General features: G+C 48.9%; 4 protein-coding genes across 4 annotated transcripts; 1 reads left to right on the top strand and 3 right to left on the bottom strand.

Moving 5' to 3' along the window:
- Nucleotides 1–2,250: 2,250 nt before the first annotated feature.
- FIESC28_08427 (uncharacterized protein) lies at nucleotides 2,251–6,727 on the bottom strand (the record flags this gene model as incomplete). Its single annotated transcript, XM_031162565.1, has 9 exons — nucleotides 2,251–2,263; nucleotides 2,534–3,358; nucleotides 3,412–3,466; nucleotides 3,517–3,873; nucleotides 3,927–4,039; nucleotides 4,089–5,423; nucleotides 5,478–5,823; nucleotides 5,880–6,496; nucleotides 6,540–6,727. The coding sequence occupies 9 exons, from the start codon at nucleotides 6,725–6,727 to the stop codon at nucleotides 2,251–2,253; spliced, it is 3,849 nt and encodes a 1,282-aa protein (XP_031013425.1).
- A 1,029-nt stretch (nucleotides 6,728–7,756) lies between these two features.
- Nucleotides 7,757–8,029, bottom strand: FIESC28_08426 (uncharacterized protein; the record flags this gene model as incomplete). The annotated part of the gene is made up of 1 exon (XM_031162564.1): nucleotides 7,757–8,029. The coding sequence occupies one exon, from the start codon at nucleotides 8,027–8,029 to the stop codon at nucleotides 7,757–7,759; it is 273 nt and encodes a 90-aa protein (XP_031013424.1).
- Nucleotides 8,030–8,357: 328 nt separating this feature from the next.
- FIESC28_08425 (uncharacterized protein) lies at nucleotides 8,358–10,964 on the bottom strand (the record flags this gene model as incomplete). Its single annotated transcript, XM_031162563.1, has 6 exons — nucleotides 8,358–9,120; nucleotides 9,193–9,525; nucleotides 9,579–9,736; nucleotides 10,227–10,353; nucleotides 10,462–10,810; nucleotides 10,871–10,964. 6 exons carry the CDS (start codon nucleotides 10,962–10,964, stop codon nucleotides 8,358–8,360), a joined length of 1,824 nt encoding a protein of 607 aa, XP_031013423.1.
- Nucleotides 10,965–11,695: 731 nt separating this feature from the next.
- Nucleotides 11,696–14,330, top strand: FIESC28_08424 (uncharacterized protein; the record flags this gene model as incomplete). Its single annotated transcript, XM_031162562.1, has 5 exons — nucleotides 11,696–11,894; nucleotides 11,970–12,608; nucleotides 12,662–12,696; nucleotides 12,760–12,861; nucleotides 12,930–14,330. The coding sequence occupies 5 exons, from the start codon at nucleotides 11,696–11,698 to the stop codon at nucleotides 14,328–14,330; spliced, it is 2,376 nt and encodes a 791-aa protein (XP_031013422.1).
- Nucleotides 14,331–14,432: the final 102 nt, after the last annotated feature.

Genomic DNA, 14,432 nt, shown 5'->3' with positions numbered 1-14,432 from the left:
CAACACTATTGTTTTTGGGTTGAGATAAGGTGGGATTGAAGCGATACTTACATCGACATGACTGGGATAACTAGACTAAACATGTAGACAGCAAGGGCAAGCGCTCCGAAGATGGGTATATATGATAAAATCCAGATGGACTTTGTAATACTCCCACCCAGACTCGCCTTTAGACCTTTCCAGGGCCGGGATGTTCCAGATATTGAGATCTCTCGATATAGATCAGGATTTTGAAAGTGGCAAGAACTCAGAGTACACATTCCTTTCGTACCTGCATCCGGCGACGAGATGAAGGAAGCAATAGCATCTCCTGGTGTCGTCAAGGACTCGCCATTTTTTGATTTGTTCAAATTGATCAGAGCGATGATGCAGAGTATCAGTTTGAGGCTGAACATCAGGCAAACAACCAAGAGGAGCCCATTAGATATAACCAAACGACAAGAGGCCTTGTGTTTCTCAGAAAGACAATGGGAAACCTTGATCCGTCGACTACCTGGGTAAATGTGTGGACCTGGTGAATCCATCACACCCTCGTCAGAGAGGAGAGTATGCCAGATGAACTTGTTTAATGTTTCCTGACTAGTGAAGTTAAACATGTCGGAACTTACGTCCCACCGCCACCACCCACGACCATGTGACCTGAAGATGGAGTCAACATGCAAGAAAGCATACGACTCAGACAATGATGTTGTCGTGTTTCCAGAGTAGGATCCGGTTATATTCTTCGTATCATGCATGGTCCATCCATCAATTGGTGTACCATCGACATTCCTGCCCACTATGACGACATGGCGATGGTTGTGCATCAAGTTACCAGCAGAATTATAACGACTTATGCATCGGCCCCAGTTGAGTCTCTCCCAGCTGCTCGTCCTTGACAGAATACCATCTTGGATGCTCGATATAGTCTCCAGTGCTGTGTTATCAGCACCTCTGATTCGATAACCCTGCTCTTCGGAAGGGGTCGACCACGCGGCCCCGTTCGTGAACTCATCAGACACTATGAGAGCCCGAAACCCATTGGAAGCCCTCGACTCCAGTATGCAACCGTTGAAAATGAGGTTCAACGGTACGGAGCTCAACGAGAGTAGAAGCCATAGGACGGTCTTATAGCGAGGTAGAAAACGGAAATTGCGTAATGAATGTACACCAATCTCAACCCAGTGGCCACGCGCGTGTGCTAAGTCCACTTCATTTCTCGTGGGTGCAACCAAAACCTGCATGAAGAAGTTGGATGATCCAAGTATGCCCTTAGCTATAATATTTATAGCGAGATGAAGCCACAGATTGGCCTGTCCGGTGGTGTCACAGTCCCCTTCCATTATAACAGTGTCGCGCAGGAGGGAGTGTGAGCTTTGCGCGGTACCATAAAGCGATACAAGCAGTGTGGCCACAAGGAAACATGTCAGAACGAAGACCAATATGATTAGATAAGAGGCCATTCGTCTCCAACCGGTCGAGGTAAAGGTGATGAGTATTGACCTTTTTGTTAACGCCATAGTTGTGATGCTCTCGGTTATCGGAGTTTTATTCAAATCTGTACCAGGTTGGTGGTATATGTTTAATGGCAATAAGGTATAAGCATAAAAGAGGGTAAGAGAACTGAGGATATGATGGGCGTCTTCTGCCTGGAAACGGGCGGTTATATACGTCGCCGGTCATCTCACAGCCTGATTTCTTCAGAGCGCCTTGTTGGTTCCACAACATAGCCCCCAAACCGGCCCTCTGTAGGGCCAACCAATGACTTCTAAGACACATTTATCGAAATAGGTTCAGATGGTTGGTGGCGTACAGTCGATTGGATATTGGATACTTACCAATGTCTAATAATAGAGGCCGCGCGCTTGATTGAGAAGATTGCCACTGAACTCAGCAGAGACAACAACCATAACATCAGCCTGAGACGATGTGTTGGGATTCATTTGACAATACAAGATGACTTTGGGGTGAAGTCATGAAGAAAAGAGAGAAAAATCAAGATCAGGCTGCGATGTCTGCGCGACTGTATATACAGGCAACATGACGTCGTCTCGTTGAGGCAGACTTAACATAACACGCCAAGAAATAGCAATACAATATTGGTAGGCTATGCAGAGTACTCAACTTTGGAAATTGGAATTTGGGCTGACGTGGCTTCTGAAGGCTTGATTCAAGCACCCGGACACACAGGACATCTTCCGTTTTACAGCCCCCAAGGGTCTATTTGTCGGGTTTTAGCTATTACGTATATATACCGCCGTATCATCCGTCTTATGAGCCTCCGCTGTACCTATTAGCCAGTTCATACATATAAAGGAAATCGCTATACCTAGTGAAGCTCAATTATCATCGTCAGCAAAGCGGAAGTCTGGGGGTCGTACTTTCTAATATGAACAGTCCCCACTAAGATGACAAGCTGATTGAGAATAGCTATATTGCGAGACATTGCAAGTAATACTGACAAAATAGATACAAAAATCGTCGAACCTCTCATCAAAATCCCCCTATAGCCTCCCAGTGCTTCCCTCGCCTCGGGAACTGTACCTCCACAAACCTTTCGAAGCTCCCGTCAGAGATCGCTACCTCGACTGGAGCCGACATTGTCTTCTGGTCAAATTTCTCCGCAGTCAAGAATTGAATCGGCCGTACAATTTCCTCCCCATTATCGTTGACCTCGCGAATGCGAAATGAGGGCCCGTTCATATTACCGACCAAAGCCGGAGCTCCTTCAGAGTGGCGTGACAGACGACAGTGTAACGTGGTCTTGATGCTGCCTCCGCGCATTGATCGGGGAAGAGTGTCCGATAGATAAAAGAGTGAAGCCAGAAGTCGACGGGCGACAGTACGGATGTGGTCGCTGGGGCTTGAGTATCGACGCTGGAAGTAATTAAATGCCGAGCCTCCCTCATGGTGAAGGTATCGCTGTGCATCTCCGCGTAGCCAATAAATCATTTCCACATCATCGAGAGCAGGGGGCTTGCTCGTGAGGCCAACGTCAAGACGATGGCAGTTTTCTCTCGGTCTACCACGAAGCTGGCTGCTAAAGTCAAGCCACTCTCTGCGACAGTCAAGTGTCGCTTGAACCATGTCCATCCCGGTCTCGACTTTTTTCCTGATGCCCTTGGGAATAAAGGCCTTGAAAGTGTCCATATGGGAGCTCTTGCTGTCTTTCAACAATCCATCTTGTCCAATTAATATTCCGGTACCGACAGAGACAATGATATCTGGTGGCGTGCTAGATTTCCAAATTCGTGTTGCTTCCTTATATGCCAGCCTGACGGGATTATTTCGCACAACGGCACCGTCAATGTAGACTTTTTGAGTCTGTTGGTGGATGTAAGGCTTGAACATAATCGGGGCGGCTGAAGTAGCCCGGGCGCTATGGAGGAGTATTAGTGCGAGAGTTGGTGATGGTTCAAAAGAGATTCTTACGCTTGCCAAGTTAAGAAGTCTTTACTCTGCTCATCTTCTCTTTGGAGGCAATCATCTGGACGCAAAATCAATAAATATTCCCTGACTTCATTAGCAACGACTTACAAGCTTCTGTTCCATCCTTCTGTTTATCAATCGGATTGCGGGAATAATTTGCAATCAGGCAGGGCTGATTGCGGCCTTCAACCTGCGCGACTACTCCAACCTTGACTTGATCACCAGACTTGCGCCTGTTCTTGGTTTGTCCGAATAGGTAGTCACCCTCGAACGCCTCCTGCAAGGAGTTGTTGATGCCAGCGCTCTTGTACTTAAAATCGCAGAATGGCTCGGCGAATTTGGAAATTACTGGGACAGCTAGAGCCTTTCGAATTGAGAAAGCCTGTCTCGAGAGGCCCGAGAAAGTGTTCTCGGCGTTACCCATCTTCCAGTTTCTCTCAAAGACTCCAAGTGCGACAAGACCACCTAACCCGCAGTTAGCCCCATCTAGGATAAGCGATGACAACGCGACAACTCACCAGTACTCGTGCCAATGACAAGGTCGAATAGCTCCTGGATGCGAATTCCAAGACCAACCTCCTCCTCAATGTTGGACAAGATGACGAGCTCGATGATGCCTCGGATACCACCTCTACCTATCCGTTAGTAATTGAATATGTGGGGATCATAAAGCAACGTACCCATCTAGCGTCAAAATGCGAGCGCCGGCAGTCCGTGGTTTAACACGAATACTCCATGGCGTACATGTGAATGAGCAGCCAAGTGGACAAAAGCTCATCTGGATAAGAGACTCTTCTCCCGTAGAATGATTACATCTCTTGATACAATCCTCACAGACTCCATGCTCCCGTGGTTTACAAGGAAGCATGTTTGTCGGAGTGTTTGAAAGACAGGACAAGCAGGTCCTTTGCGTTGTTGCTCCGGTCACACCGCAGCTAGTCGCGGCTGAAGCTAGCTTGTCTATAGCGTGGGTCCGGTCCTGAAGCTTGAATATCTCGTCCCACAACTGATCCGTGAAGCATACAGGGTCGTACGAGCACTCATATGGACCAACTTCTATGTCTTCAACAGAAACGTCTGAGCCTTTCAGAGGGGCGTTGCTGGTCTCAAATTGATGGCCTTTGTCGTGACCTTGTCGATAGTTCTTGCATCTGCGTTGCCCACTGGAGTCTTTGGCTTCGCATCTCCAGAACTGCTCGCGGAAACGTTTCAATCCCCGTTGAGCTTCGTCAACGAGTGCCTCTTTGCTCTTTTGAATATCATCTGTACAAATGTCAGCTACCATAGGCGGTGTGAATTGTAGTCTTTCGGAGTGCCCACCTTGGTGCTTCGTATCGTCAATCTGCGCAATAATGCAGGCAGCGATGTAAGGCGTCATTTGAAGCACGAGGTCAGCTTCTCCGCCCGTAGCCTGACTTGTGTCGAAGTTTCTGAGCTTGGTCATCTTAAACATGACTTGACAAAGATGTTCGCTGAAGCGTCTTGGCAACGCTGAGTCACCATCTGATAGCTCGTGGAAGTCGAGCGCACTGTGGAAGTCTCGACCCAGAGCCATAACAGACCGATGTAGATAAGCATTCAAACTGGAGACATCAAGATCCAGATTCAAGGACTTGCGCTTTCGGCGAATATCCTCCGACATTGCCAGAGTCTCATTATATAAGTTCTTGACTTGATCTGAGATTACCTGGACAACTGCAGGTGAGCTTGGGGTATGCTGGGGTATGGATATGACCCGGAACGAGTCATAGTAACAGAGAATGAGCTCTTCTGCATTATGAATGTTCCGACCTCTGGCTCTCCATTTCTGCTGGAGTTCCTGAAAGCGCGTTGACTTTTGGAAGCTCTCGAGCAACTGCCTGGTGGCGTTCTTAATGGATGACAAGATATTGTGTGAGTCCATTGGCATCTTGTTGAGTACGATGATAAGACCTGGTCTGACCCTCTGGTTCAGCGTTCTCTCGTGGCCGTCTTTGGCCCACTTGAACATCTGTTCCAGAATGGTTTGCGAAGCTCTGTACTGTTATCAGTATGCATATCCTTGGTCGCCAGGATCGGTAGTATCTTACCTCGAGTTATTAGTAACAAAGCAAACAACGTCCGAGAATGCGTAGAGGAGCCTTGGATAGACGTTTTTAACTACCATGCTTCTGGACTTCGGATCAACCTGTCCTGGTCGCTTTTTCCCAAGAGGTGTTGGTGGCTCTATCGGCGCAAGGACTTTACCCCATTGTAAGTCAACCCTGATCGATGCAGAGCTTGTGTGTCGTGCGACAGTATCTGCGGCCTCTCGAGAAGGAGCGGGAGGTGATCGCAGGGTACCGTCCTGCATAGCACGAGAGACTGGGGCTTTCGTGACGTCCGACACCAGCTGACGCGCTACTGGCGTATCGGTCCCTGAGAAACCCTCGCAATCTAAAGCAGGTGAGTGAGCGACTTAGAAGAAACGATGCAGAGAGAGATGGACTTACCAACAAAGAAACGCGGAACTTCAGTTGAGCCGGTGTTAGGGTCCGCAAAGAGGTGCACATCACTACTCGTGGAGTCAAAGCCATCACCGGCAGTGCCTTGAACAGGAACTTGAAAGCTGTCGTGGGCACGAGGTGCCAACATGCGAATGATAGCACGGATGAGCGTACTCTTACCAGACCCGGTATCGCCAACAAATGAGATAAGACTCGGATATTGGCGAGCTGGTCTGTCAGTAGCGCAGTCAACCAAAGTCTGCAGTCGTGGGTAGATGCTCAGTTGTGGGAAATGGCCACTCTGATCGTGAGCCACACCAAACCAGGTAGACCATAAATCATCAACGTGCAGGGATGCTTTGTCCTTTGTGAGAAATCCAGAATCGAACAGGGACGATGTGTAGATGAACTGCTGGAAGTCTATCTCCTCGCAAGCATTGCCATACATGGTAGGTTCATCACGGGTTAGCTGATGGATGGGTGATGAGGAGAGACATCGCCTATGTGCAGGCATGCGCGGTGCTCCGCAGCCACTGCATAGGACAAAATCGGCTGGCTCGCCCTTCTCGCCGCAAACACGACAAAAAAGACGGATTCTGGCCCTGTCAGCCTGTTCCGTGATACTGATATCTTAGCACTATGTCGTTTGAAAGGAGAGACACTTACTAGGATGAGGCTGGTTGCGGCCAATCTTCAACACCTTCGGTTGATTCATGAAACTCTTCTCCAATCTCTGTCTTGTCATCGCCCGTGTAAATTTCCATTCCCTCAAAGACTTGCTTCAGACTGTCCGCATAGCCAGAGTCTCGTGAGATCGAGACCCCATCCATCTGCACGCCAACTTCGTCTGACATCATGTAGATCAAATGAATTTGAGTGAACGGATGACTTGAGGAGAGAAGAATATCCCCAGAGATTCTAAGTTGGGGGCGCCTCTTTAATCATTGCCTCAAGGGTGACACTTTGGAAACTCGGCTGTGACAAGAGTTGCACATTGGTAAGCGGTTCGCGAGATAGAGAAAAAGATCATCCAATAATTATTTTATGGCGCTGAGTGGCTTCGCCAAATGACCTTCTGTATTGCACATTGAGCTTACGTTCGGCCTGGATCTCGTAAAAACCTACACCGAAGTGCCAATGCGGGCCAACTTTGGCCCGCTTCAATCAGGCTCTGAAAGTGCATGTGGCAACTTTGAGAATAAGTCGATATCTTGCTCTGGACTCGCGCCTGCTGTTCAGTGGCAGATTTGTATTACGGGCAAAGCTCACTTGATGTTATATTTCTGCTAATATTTGAATCAATTGTCTCACTCAGAGGCTCGGCAGTGACTACATACCAATGTCATACCTTTGAGGCCAGGGATCAAGTTGTCACACGTCTACGATCAGATAAGAGGCAACAACACCTGCTTAGATTCTTCATCACTCTCAATGTTTACATTTTGCCATTCCATACTGTCAAGCTTCAAAGTACCCGGATCTGAACTAAATCCCATTACCAATATTCCACTATTGACTCGTCTGGGAATGTCCAAGACTCAAATTCGTGTCCAGCCCTGCGTGCCCAGCTTGGTATGTCGTCAGTCAAGTTTCACAATCATAATTGAGATAAAACTCGTTAAGGCAATTTCCTCCCTATAGCTAGATAATAAACTAAATTTACCAGGCGACAGGAAAGAGATATCTACCATGAAATTGTAAATATCCGCCAGGTTCACTTACTCCATGACAAAGAACACCTATTACCATCTGATCTTATAAGTTTGATATAGGGTAAGTCCTACGTGAAATATTTATCTTCAAGGCATGTACGATACCCAACGATCTACATTATTCCACCGTAGCAATCCCATTGTGATAAAAAAACCTCCAATGAAGACCCATTATCTGGTCTCTCTTTTAGCTGCTTTGCCGTCGACCTTCGCCCAGCATAAGGGTAATGCATCTGGTTTTGCCTTTGGTACAGCCGGAGGTGGAAGTGCCTCTCTGGTAACACTGGCGCTGTTAATGCTCTCGTCAACAAGGGCGCCATCAACAAGCTTGGCCAGGACAAGAGCAACATTCAGTGGGCCCATTGGAATGTCGGTGATGTGCCGACTAATGTCAAGAATATTGCTGGTGTTGGCAAAATTGGTAACTGATCTTATGTGGGCCATTATGATTGGTTTAGTGGGATAGAAGTATGCTCTCAACATGGAATTATTCTAGTTTTCCATCCTCAAAAATTAATCCTATCTGAACATGCATGCCTGAAGTAATCCTGAGTGCTGTTTATATTGTTTATACTAGTGGCTAGTTAGACTGTTAGCTAAACTCGGCTTTCTGGTGGACGTCGTAGCATATGTAAATTAGTGCCCTGCCTTCGCAACGGTCCAACATCGTGAACACACATTGAGACGAGGGCGGAAGTCAGGCAGTCCACAAACTGGAATCTGATAGCCTTTAGGACATCAGAGGTAAAGGAATATCAATTGCCTAAGGAGGTTATCCATAAGGGGGACCATTCACCACATCCACCAGGTTGTCAGTCTCATCATGATATTGTATCAACAGCCTCCGGTAGAAGTCCTTCACGACCCCAAAGAGGCCCTGGTGCCCCTGCATATGGCACAACTCAAGTTCGCCCTCCGTTTCCTTGGGACATCGGCAAGGTCCGCCACCAAACCTTTTTCGTAACTCCGGAGCAGGAAACCAGATACTGACGCGAATAAGTCCCAACCAGGGATACTGCGCGTCCCTACGCGACGCCGCGAGTGGTAGAAGGTCCCACTTCTCGCCAACAAGCCTGCGAGCGTCTATCAGTGTACGACTGCTTCCTATGGCCGTGATGGGGCATTCCGGAAACCGCAGGCATTTGCATTTATCTCTTTGGGTCTCCGTCCACTTATCGAGAGTGATGGCCACGATGGACCTTCTGGCCTCAGGACCTTTCGGTCCAACGAACAGCACCAGAAGTGGGCTGCGAGGGGGTTGACGGATTGTGCCGTAGCCTGTGCCAACACTACTACACCCTAGGCTAACAGTGACGCTATGTTGGGAGCGTTGGCTTTTGTGACTCAAGCTAGAGGAATATGAGGTGGTGGATTGGTGCGAAGAAATGCTATCGGAGCGGCTTTGACTTCCACTGGGTGGTGTCTTGATCATCGTGTCATCTGTATCGGTCCATCCTTTTGGTATCCATAGCTGTATAGTCACGTCCTCAGGAGGCTCTTGTCCATGCACAATGAACTTTGCTATTGCGCGAGGTCTAGGAGAGTCAGCTAGGTCTGCGGGTTATGCATGTTTCGAGCATGTATACGATAAGTAAGAGAAGACTTACTCCATGTAGCCGTCAACAACCTTGAAACCGGTCACAGCCGCCTGGAATGCTAGGACATCTTGCAAGCGAAGGAAGACGTAGTGGCGCTGCAATTTCTTCTCTTCAATTATGATCTCCAGTGGCCGTTTTGCCTTGCTGCGGCCCATCGGGTCGGCATACAATGGAATCAGGAAAGCGGAGCGAATATCGAAGTCAAACACTCCTGGCATTTTTGTCAGTGTAGGGGTGTATGACTCAACGGTTTCGACAATTCTGAAGCGGTATTCCGAGTCGGATTGTTGTAGTAATTGTATCTCACGCCGAGATATGTCAGGCGACAAAGTTGCCAAAGATCTGTATAGTCAGATTGGTACCAGCGCAAAGAGGAGGGCAAAAAGAAAGCTTACCCTTGGAATAAACAAGTGTCTTGGGTGGTCGGCGCTGGAGGTGCCGCAGTCGTATGTGGTTCGTCTTCTGGCCAAAAGGCGAGCATAGCATCTGTCAACGCTGAAGGGTCAGGCAGGATTACCTCATCTCGAAACTGGGAGTATTCTGCCGACAGCTCCTACAGTGTTGTTAGCATCAGTCGATCATGTATAGACGAAAGTGTATAGGAACTTTACTTCCTCGAGGCTTTCGATATACCCAGGCCAATGTGACATCTTCCGAGGGTTCTGCAGCTCATCAAGCCTCTTCATCTTATCCATCAGTATCTGGCACTTAGCAAAGGTTAAGTAGTTAGGCACCGATGCACCCCTAATGTTGTGTTGAGAGGTACCACTAGCAGGCCCCGAGTAGATAACTCTGTGTTGACGCGTATCGTCCGCTTCGAATGCCGAACCAGTCACCGAACTCAAATAAGCACTCCTGGCTAAGCTGTTTGATCGGACCTGAGGTCGCAGTACAGAAAGTTGCAGTTTGCGAGGCTGCAGTGTGACCCTCGTCAGATGAATGAGAAAACAGTCAGCCATCTCAAGCAACCCCAGAGATTGACGCCGCCCTAGCATACCCTCCATCCTTCCCAACAACGAGTCTGGTATCTTGACATAGCAAACCTCTTGCACAGGCTCGTGCTCAATTTGGTTTGCGAGGTCAGCATTTTGATTTCTGAGTATGGAGTTCATGGTCCTTTTGACGTCTTGTATATCCTTGTGCATAGACCGGAGTCTCCGATTCAAATCTCTGTGGATATTGGTTATCAAGTCACTAAACAAACGAAAGGAGTTAGCAGAAGAACTCTAAAGACCATCATAGGGTCTCGAGAGTTAGCAGGTCGGTTGGTAGTCTCACATTTGAAAGGGCTTCAGAATATGTTGGATGCGAGAGCTATGCATCTGGAGCCGACCTCTAAGATGCTCGACCTGAGGCATAACGCTGATGTTCCAGCCAATGTTCTTGATAGGACCCGTTGTCTCGGCGTAACGTCGATTGTCTTCCAGAAGCTGGCGGCATTCCCGCAAAGTGGCATCGTAATCACCAATAATTTCGAATAAGGAATCTCGGTCACCACCCAGCCTGTCAGTGATCACTGCTCCATGATTGAGAAGCGACTGCTGGGCTCTTATGACAGCATCTTCGAGGTCTTCTAGACTTGTCTGGAGTGTGTGAACATCGGCGACAAAATCGCGATAGTTTTCACCTTATTGCGGTCAGCTGGTTCGACTATATGGACAGTGGAACAACCCGGTGGTGAACTGACTTGCATTGTGCTCCTTTGACCATCCCAATTCATAGACAGTCCGGGCAAGCTCCGCGAACTTGATCGCGTCTCCGAGTTGAATAACACCAGCCATAACGACTCAATAGTTATAGTAGAGGCAGTGCAGTCGATCCTGTGAGAACTCGCAGGGGCAGTCAAGGGAGAGGATGCGGGGAGTGGTCGAGTACCTGTTAATGTACCAAGGTTCATGGGAGGCCTGGGCGGGGTTGGCGGCAAGGCAAACAGCGGATGGTTCGGAGTGAGCCACGAGAGGTTGTGGCTGCATTATTGGAACGCAAGCCTGTTCAGATAGTACCTCTGTAATCCTAGAATGAGGGCTGGCATAAGATGTATCTGATAGACTAGTGAGAGACTCACATGCATGTCTCTGTTCAGCCGCTCTGACGAGGCATCTCGCTCTTACGCAACATTTACCTCAACAAGTGGACAAACTCCCCATTACTGGCAGGCGCAGTAAGCCTCGTAGTCGAAACAAGGCAACTGGGGGCGTTTGACTCACCTACCAAGACCGGTGACATTCAGCTCGAGAGCTTCGAGCGCTCCCTTGCCGGGCGGGACACAGACACATCCAGAGGCTGATGCCAAGCCTTACTAGGTAGTTGTGGTGCACGCCTCATTTGGGCCGCTCAGGTCGTTGCTAAGTATTTATTATGTGACACGTCCCTCACAAGAGCGAGCCTGGATGGTTTCGTAGGCCGAATTGTTCACCGAATTGTCTACCTGGAATGGTCGGATTTAGCTTGAACACTCGAGTCGCGCCTTTATTCTTTCCACTGACTGAAGTCCTCCCCAACTTGACCAACGATGAATACCACACAGTCTACTGAAGATAGCGGGCACTCCCCCCAGCCTCAAAAAGAGGTCAACCCCAATGAGGGAGAACTCATGGTGAAATACAAAGATATGGGATTCAACCCAAACACCATCGTCACGGACGCCCCAACACAGCGCTTTCGACTTACCAACATCGATGTAATGAGCTTAGTGATCAATCGAATGATAGGTATGTTACTCCATAGATCCCGGTACTTACCAACGCTATCTGGATGTACAATGCTAAGAGACGACTGCTGAGCAGGTACCGGTATCTTCGACAGCCCCACGACGGTGATGAAAGGTGTCCGCAGTCCGGGCATCGCCATTCTCTTCTGGCTCTGTGGATGCATCTATGCTCTTACTGGAGCTCACGTTTACATTGAGTACGGGCTCAATGTACCGCGATATGTAATCAACGGCGTCGAGCAGTCAGTTCCGCGATCGGGAGGCGACCTCCATTATCTCCAATACGTTTTCCCATCGCCGCGATACAAGGAAGGCATAGTGATGCTCAGCGGTGTCCTGTTTGGTATAAGTTTCATTTGCATTGGAAATATGGCTGGTAATTGTATCCAATGCGCGCTGCGTATTGTGGAGGCTGCGAATCCCGATAAGGATGCTCGTGATCTCAACGAGAGCACCATTCGCGGCATCGCCATCGTCATTGCCATATTTCCATGCTTGATCCACGCCTTCTCTCGTCGAGGCGGTATCTTGCTTAACAATCTCCTTGCCTTTATCAAGATTTTTATGTTGATCTTCATGATCATTGCCACTTGGGCAGTTGCCGGTGGGCCGTTCGGGTTGAGAGGGCTTTCGGCATGGGACAAAAGTAATGCACCTAATCCTACAGACTCTTCAGGTGGGGGTAAGGCCTATGCACAGGCCTTTCTATCCGTCAGTAAGTAGTAGAGTCCCTCACCTCATGGAAACATTGCCAACTTATTCAACTAGTCTTTGCCTTTTCAGGCTTCGATCAGCCAAATTATGTCAGTGAATTGCAACTTGCTCTCGCACAGAGAGATCTCGGAAAAGGCTAACTCCATTAAAAGGTTCTGGGAGAGATCAAGCACCCCCGAAAGACTTATCCTCGATCCATGTGGTGGGGCGTCGGCCTGGTGTCGGTATTGTACATGGCCGTCAACATCTGCTATGTAAGACCTCTAGACTGGCTCTCTCGGAGTTCTTCACGGTATCTTTGACTAACTGACGTCCACCACAGATGATAATTGTCCCGCCAAATGTGCAGATGGACACAAACGTGGCACAGGAGTTCTTCTACCTCATCTTCGATCCTGACAACCAGTCAGACTCAAAGCGCTACGAAATCAAGCGCGCTGTCAACGCATTCCTAGCCATCAATGCATTCGGCAATATTGTCGTCATGACATACACTGCTGCACGAATGAAGCAAGAGATTGCCAAGCAGGGTTTCCTGCCTTTCACAAGCTTTTTCGCCATGAACAGAGACGTCAGTTTTGGCAGGTTCCTCATGTGGCTTGAAGGAGGAGAGCGCAAACCGCAGGACCAGCCCGTGGAAACCGGGCGCCAGGGCGTAATTGAGTTGCAGCGACATAACTCACAGAGGGTTATTGGCAACCGGAAATTGCGTGTCCGCTTCTTCAAGTTCTTCAACCCTTCAAATCACCGGGAGAAGACGCCTGTCGGTGCGCTTGTTCTGCACTTTACCAGTTGCATCGTTCTCATCCTGGCAACGTGGAACACCTCAGCAAGCAATGCCTACTCCGTTCTTTCTGGCCTCATTGCTTATCTGACGTCGGCATGGTATGGCTTCTTCCTTGCCTTCGGCATCCTCATTCTGCATTTCCGAGGTCCGCCTACAACACAGCCACCCCCGACGCTTCGGGAACATAAAGTCCCGAATCAGGAGCCGGTAAAACGAAGCTGGGCGCGGATGACAAAAGGCTCCGTGAACCCGAAGCTAAGTATCGCTTGTGGTTTCCTCTACCTCGTTGGGAACCTCTACCCCATCATCACGGGCTGGATCCCGCCATCAAAGATTTTCGACTCCAACTACTCGGGGTCTGCTAGTGACACATCTGGTGATAAGAAGCCCAGAACACACGTTTGGTGGGCTGTGCCAGCCATTTCGTGGTGTGTATTGGCATTCTCAACCCTTTGGTTTCTGGGCTTCATTGGTGTGGCCAAGTATAAGAGCCAGACTGGCAAAAGCGAATTCGTCTACTCGTGTGAGCCCGACTTTGGTCCAGCTGTCGATCCTGAATATCGCAGCGACAGTGATCTACCCACTGCCGAGTCTGATGCCAGAAGCCGTTATGGAGGACTTGTTCTGCGCCATGAAACCATCTACACAGCGTGGGAAGGTGATGAGGCAGAGCAACTGTTCAACCACAGGGTTGAGATGACAGATGCCGTTGCACCCCCAGCTCAGCCAGTGCTGGTGCATGAGAGTGGAGTACCGCGCCAGGTTGATCCCCCAGCCGATCTGTATGAGGACACGGATTTTGCAGATTTTTCGCGGAACGGGGGTCCAGTTCGGGAACCAGAGCTAGTGTCTGATCCGCTAACTGTCCCAGTGCAGAATCATCAAACTGGAATCGAACAGGGTTCAAGACAAACATCTGGGAACATCCCAGGCTAAAGGGAATTAGTTTGCTCTTCTTGGCATGGCTGCAGGTGGCAAGCAAAGCTCATTTAATGACATTCTCTCCCCGGCGACGTTCTATTCTAGTACTCTGTTTAT

Source organism: Fusarium coffeatum (genome assembly GCF_003316985.1).
Source record: "Fusarium coffeatum strain FIESC_28 chromosome Unknown BRIP53273_contig_195, whole genome shotgun sequence".
Taxonomy (NCBI): domain Eukaryota; kingdom Fungi; phylum Ascomycota; class Sordariomycetes; order Hypocreales; family Nectriaceae; genus Fusarium; species Fusarium coffeatum.
The sequence above is the reverse complement of the archived record's forward strand: the minus strand, read 5'-3'. Positions and strand labels throughout refer to the sequence as shown.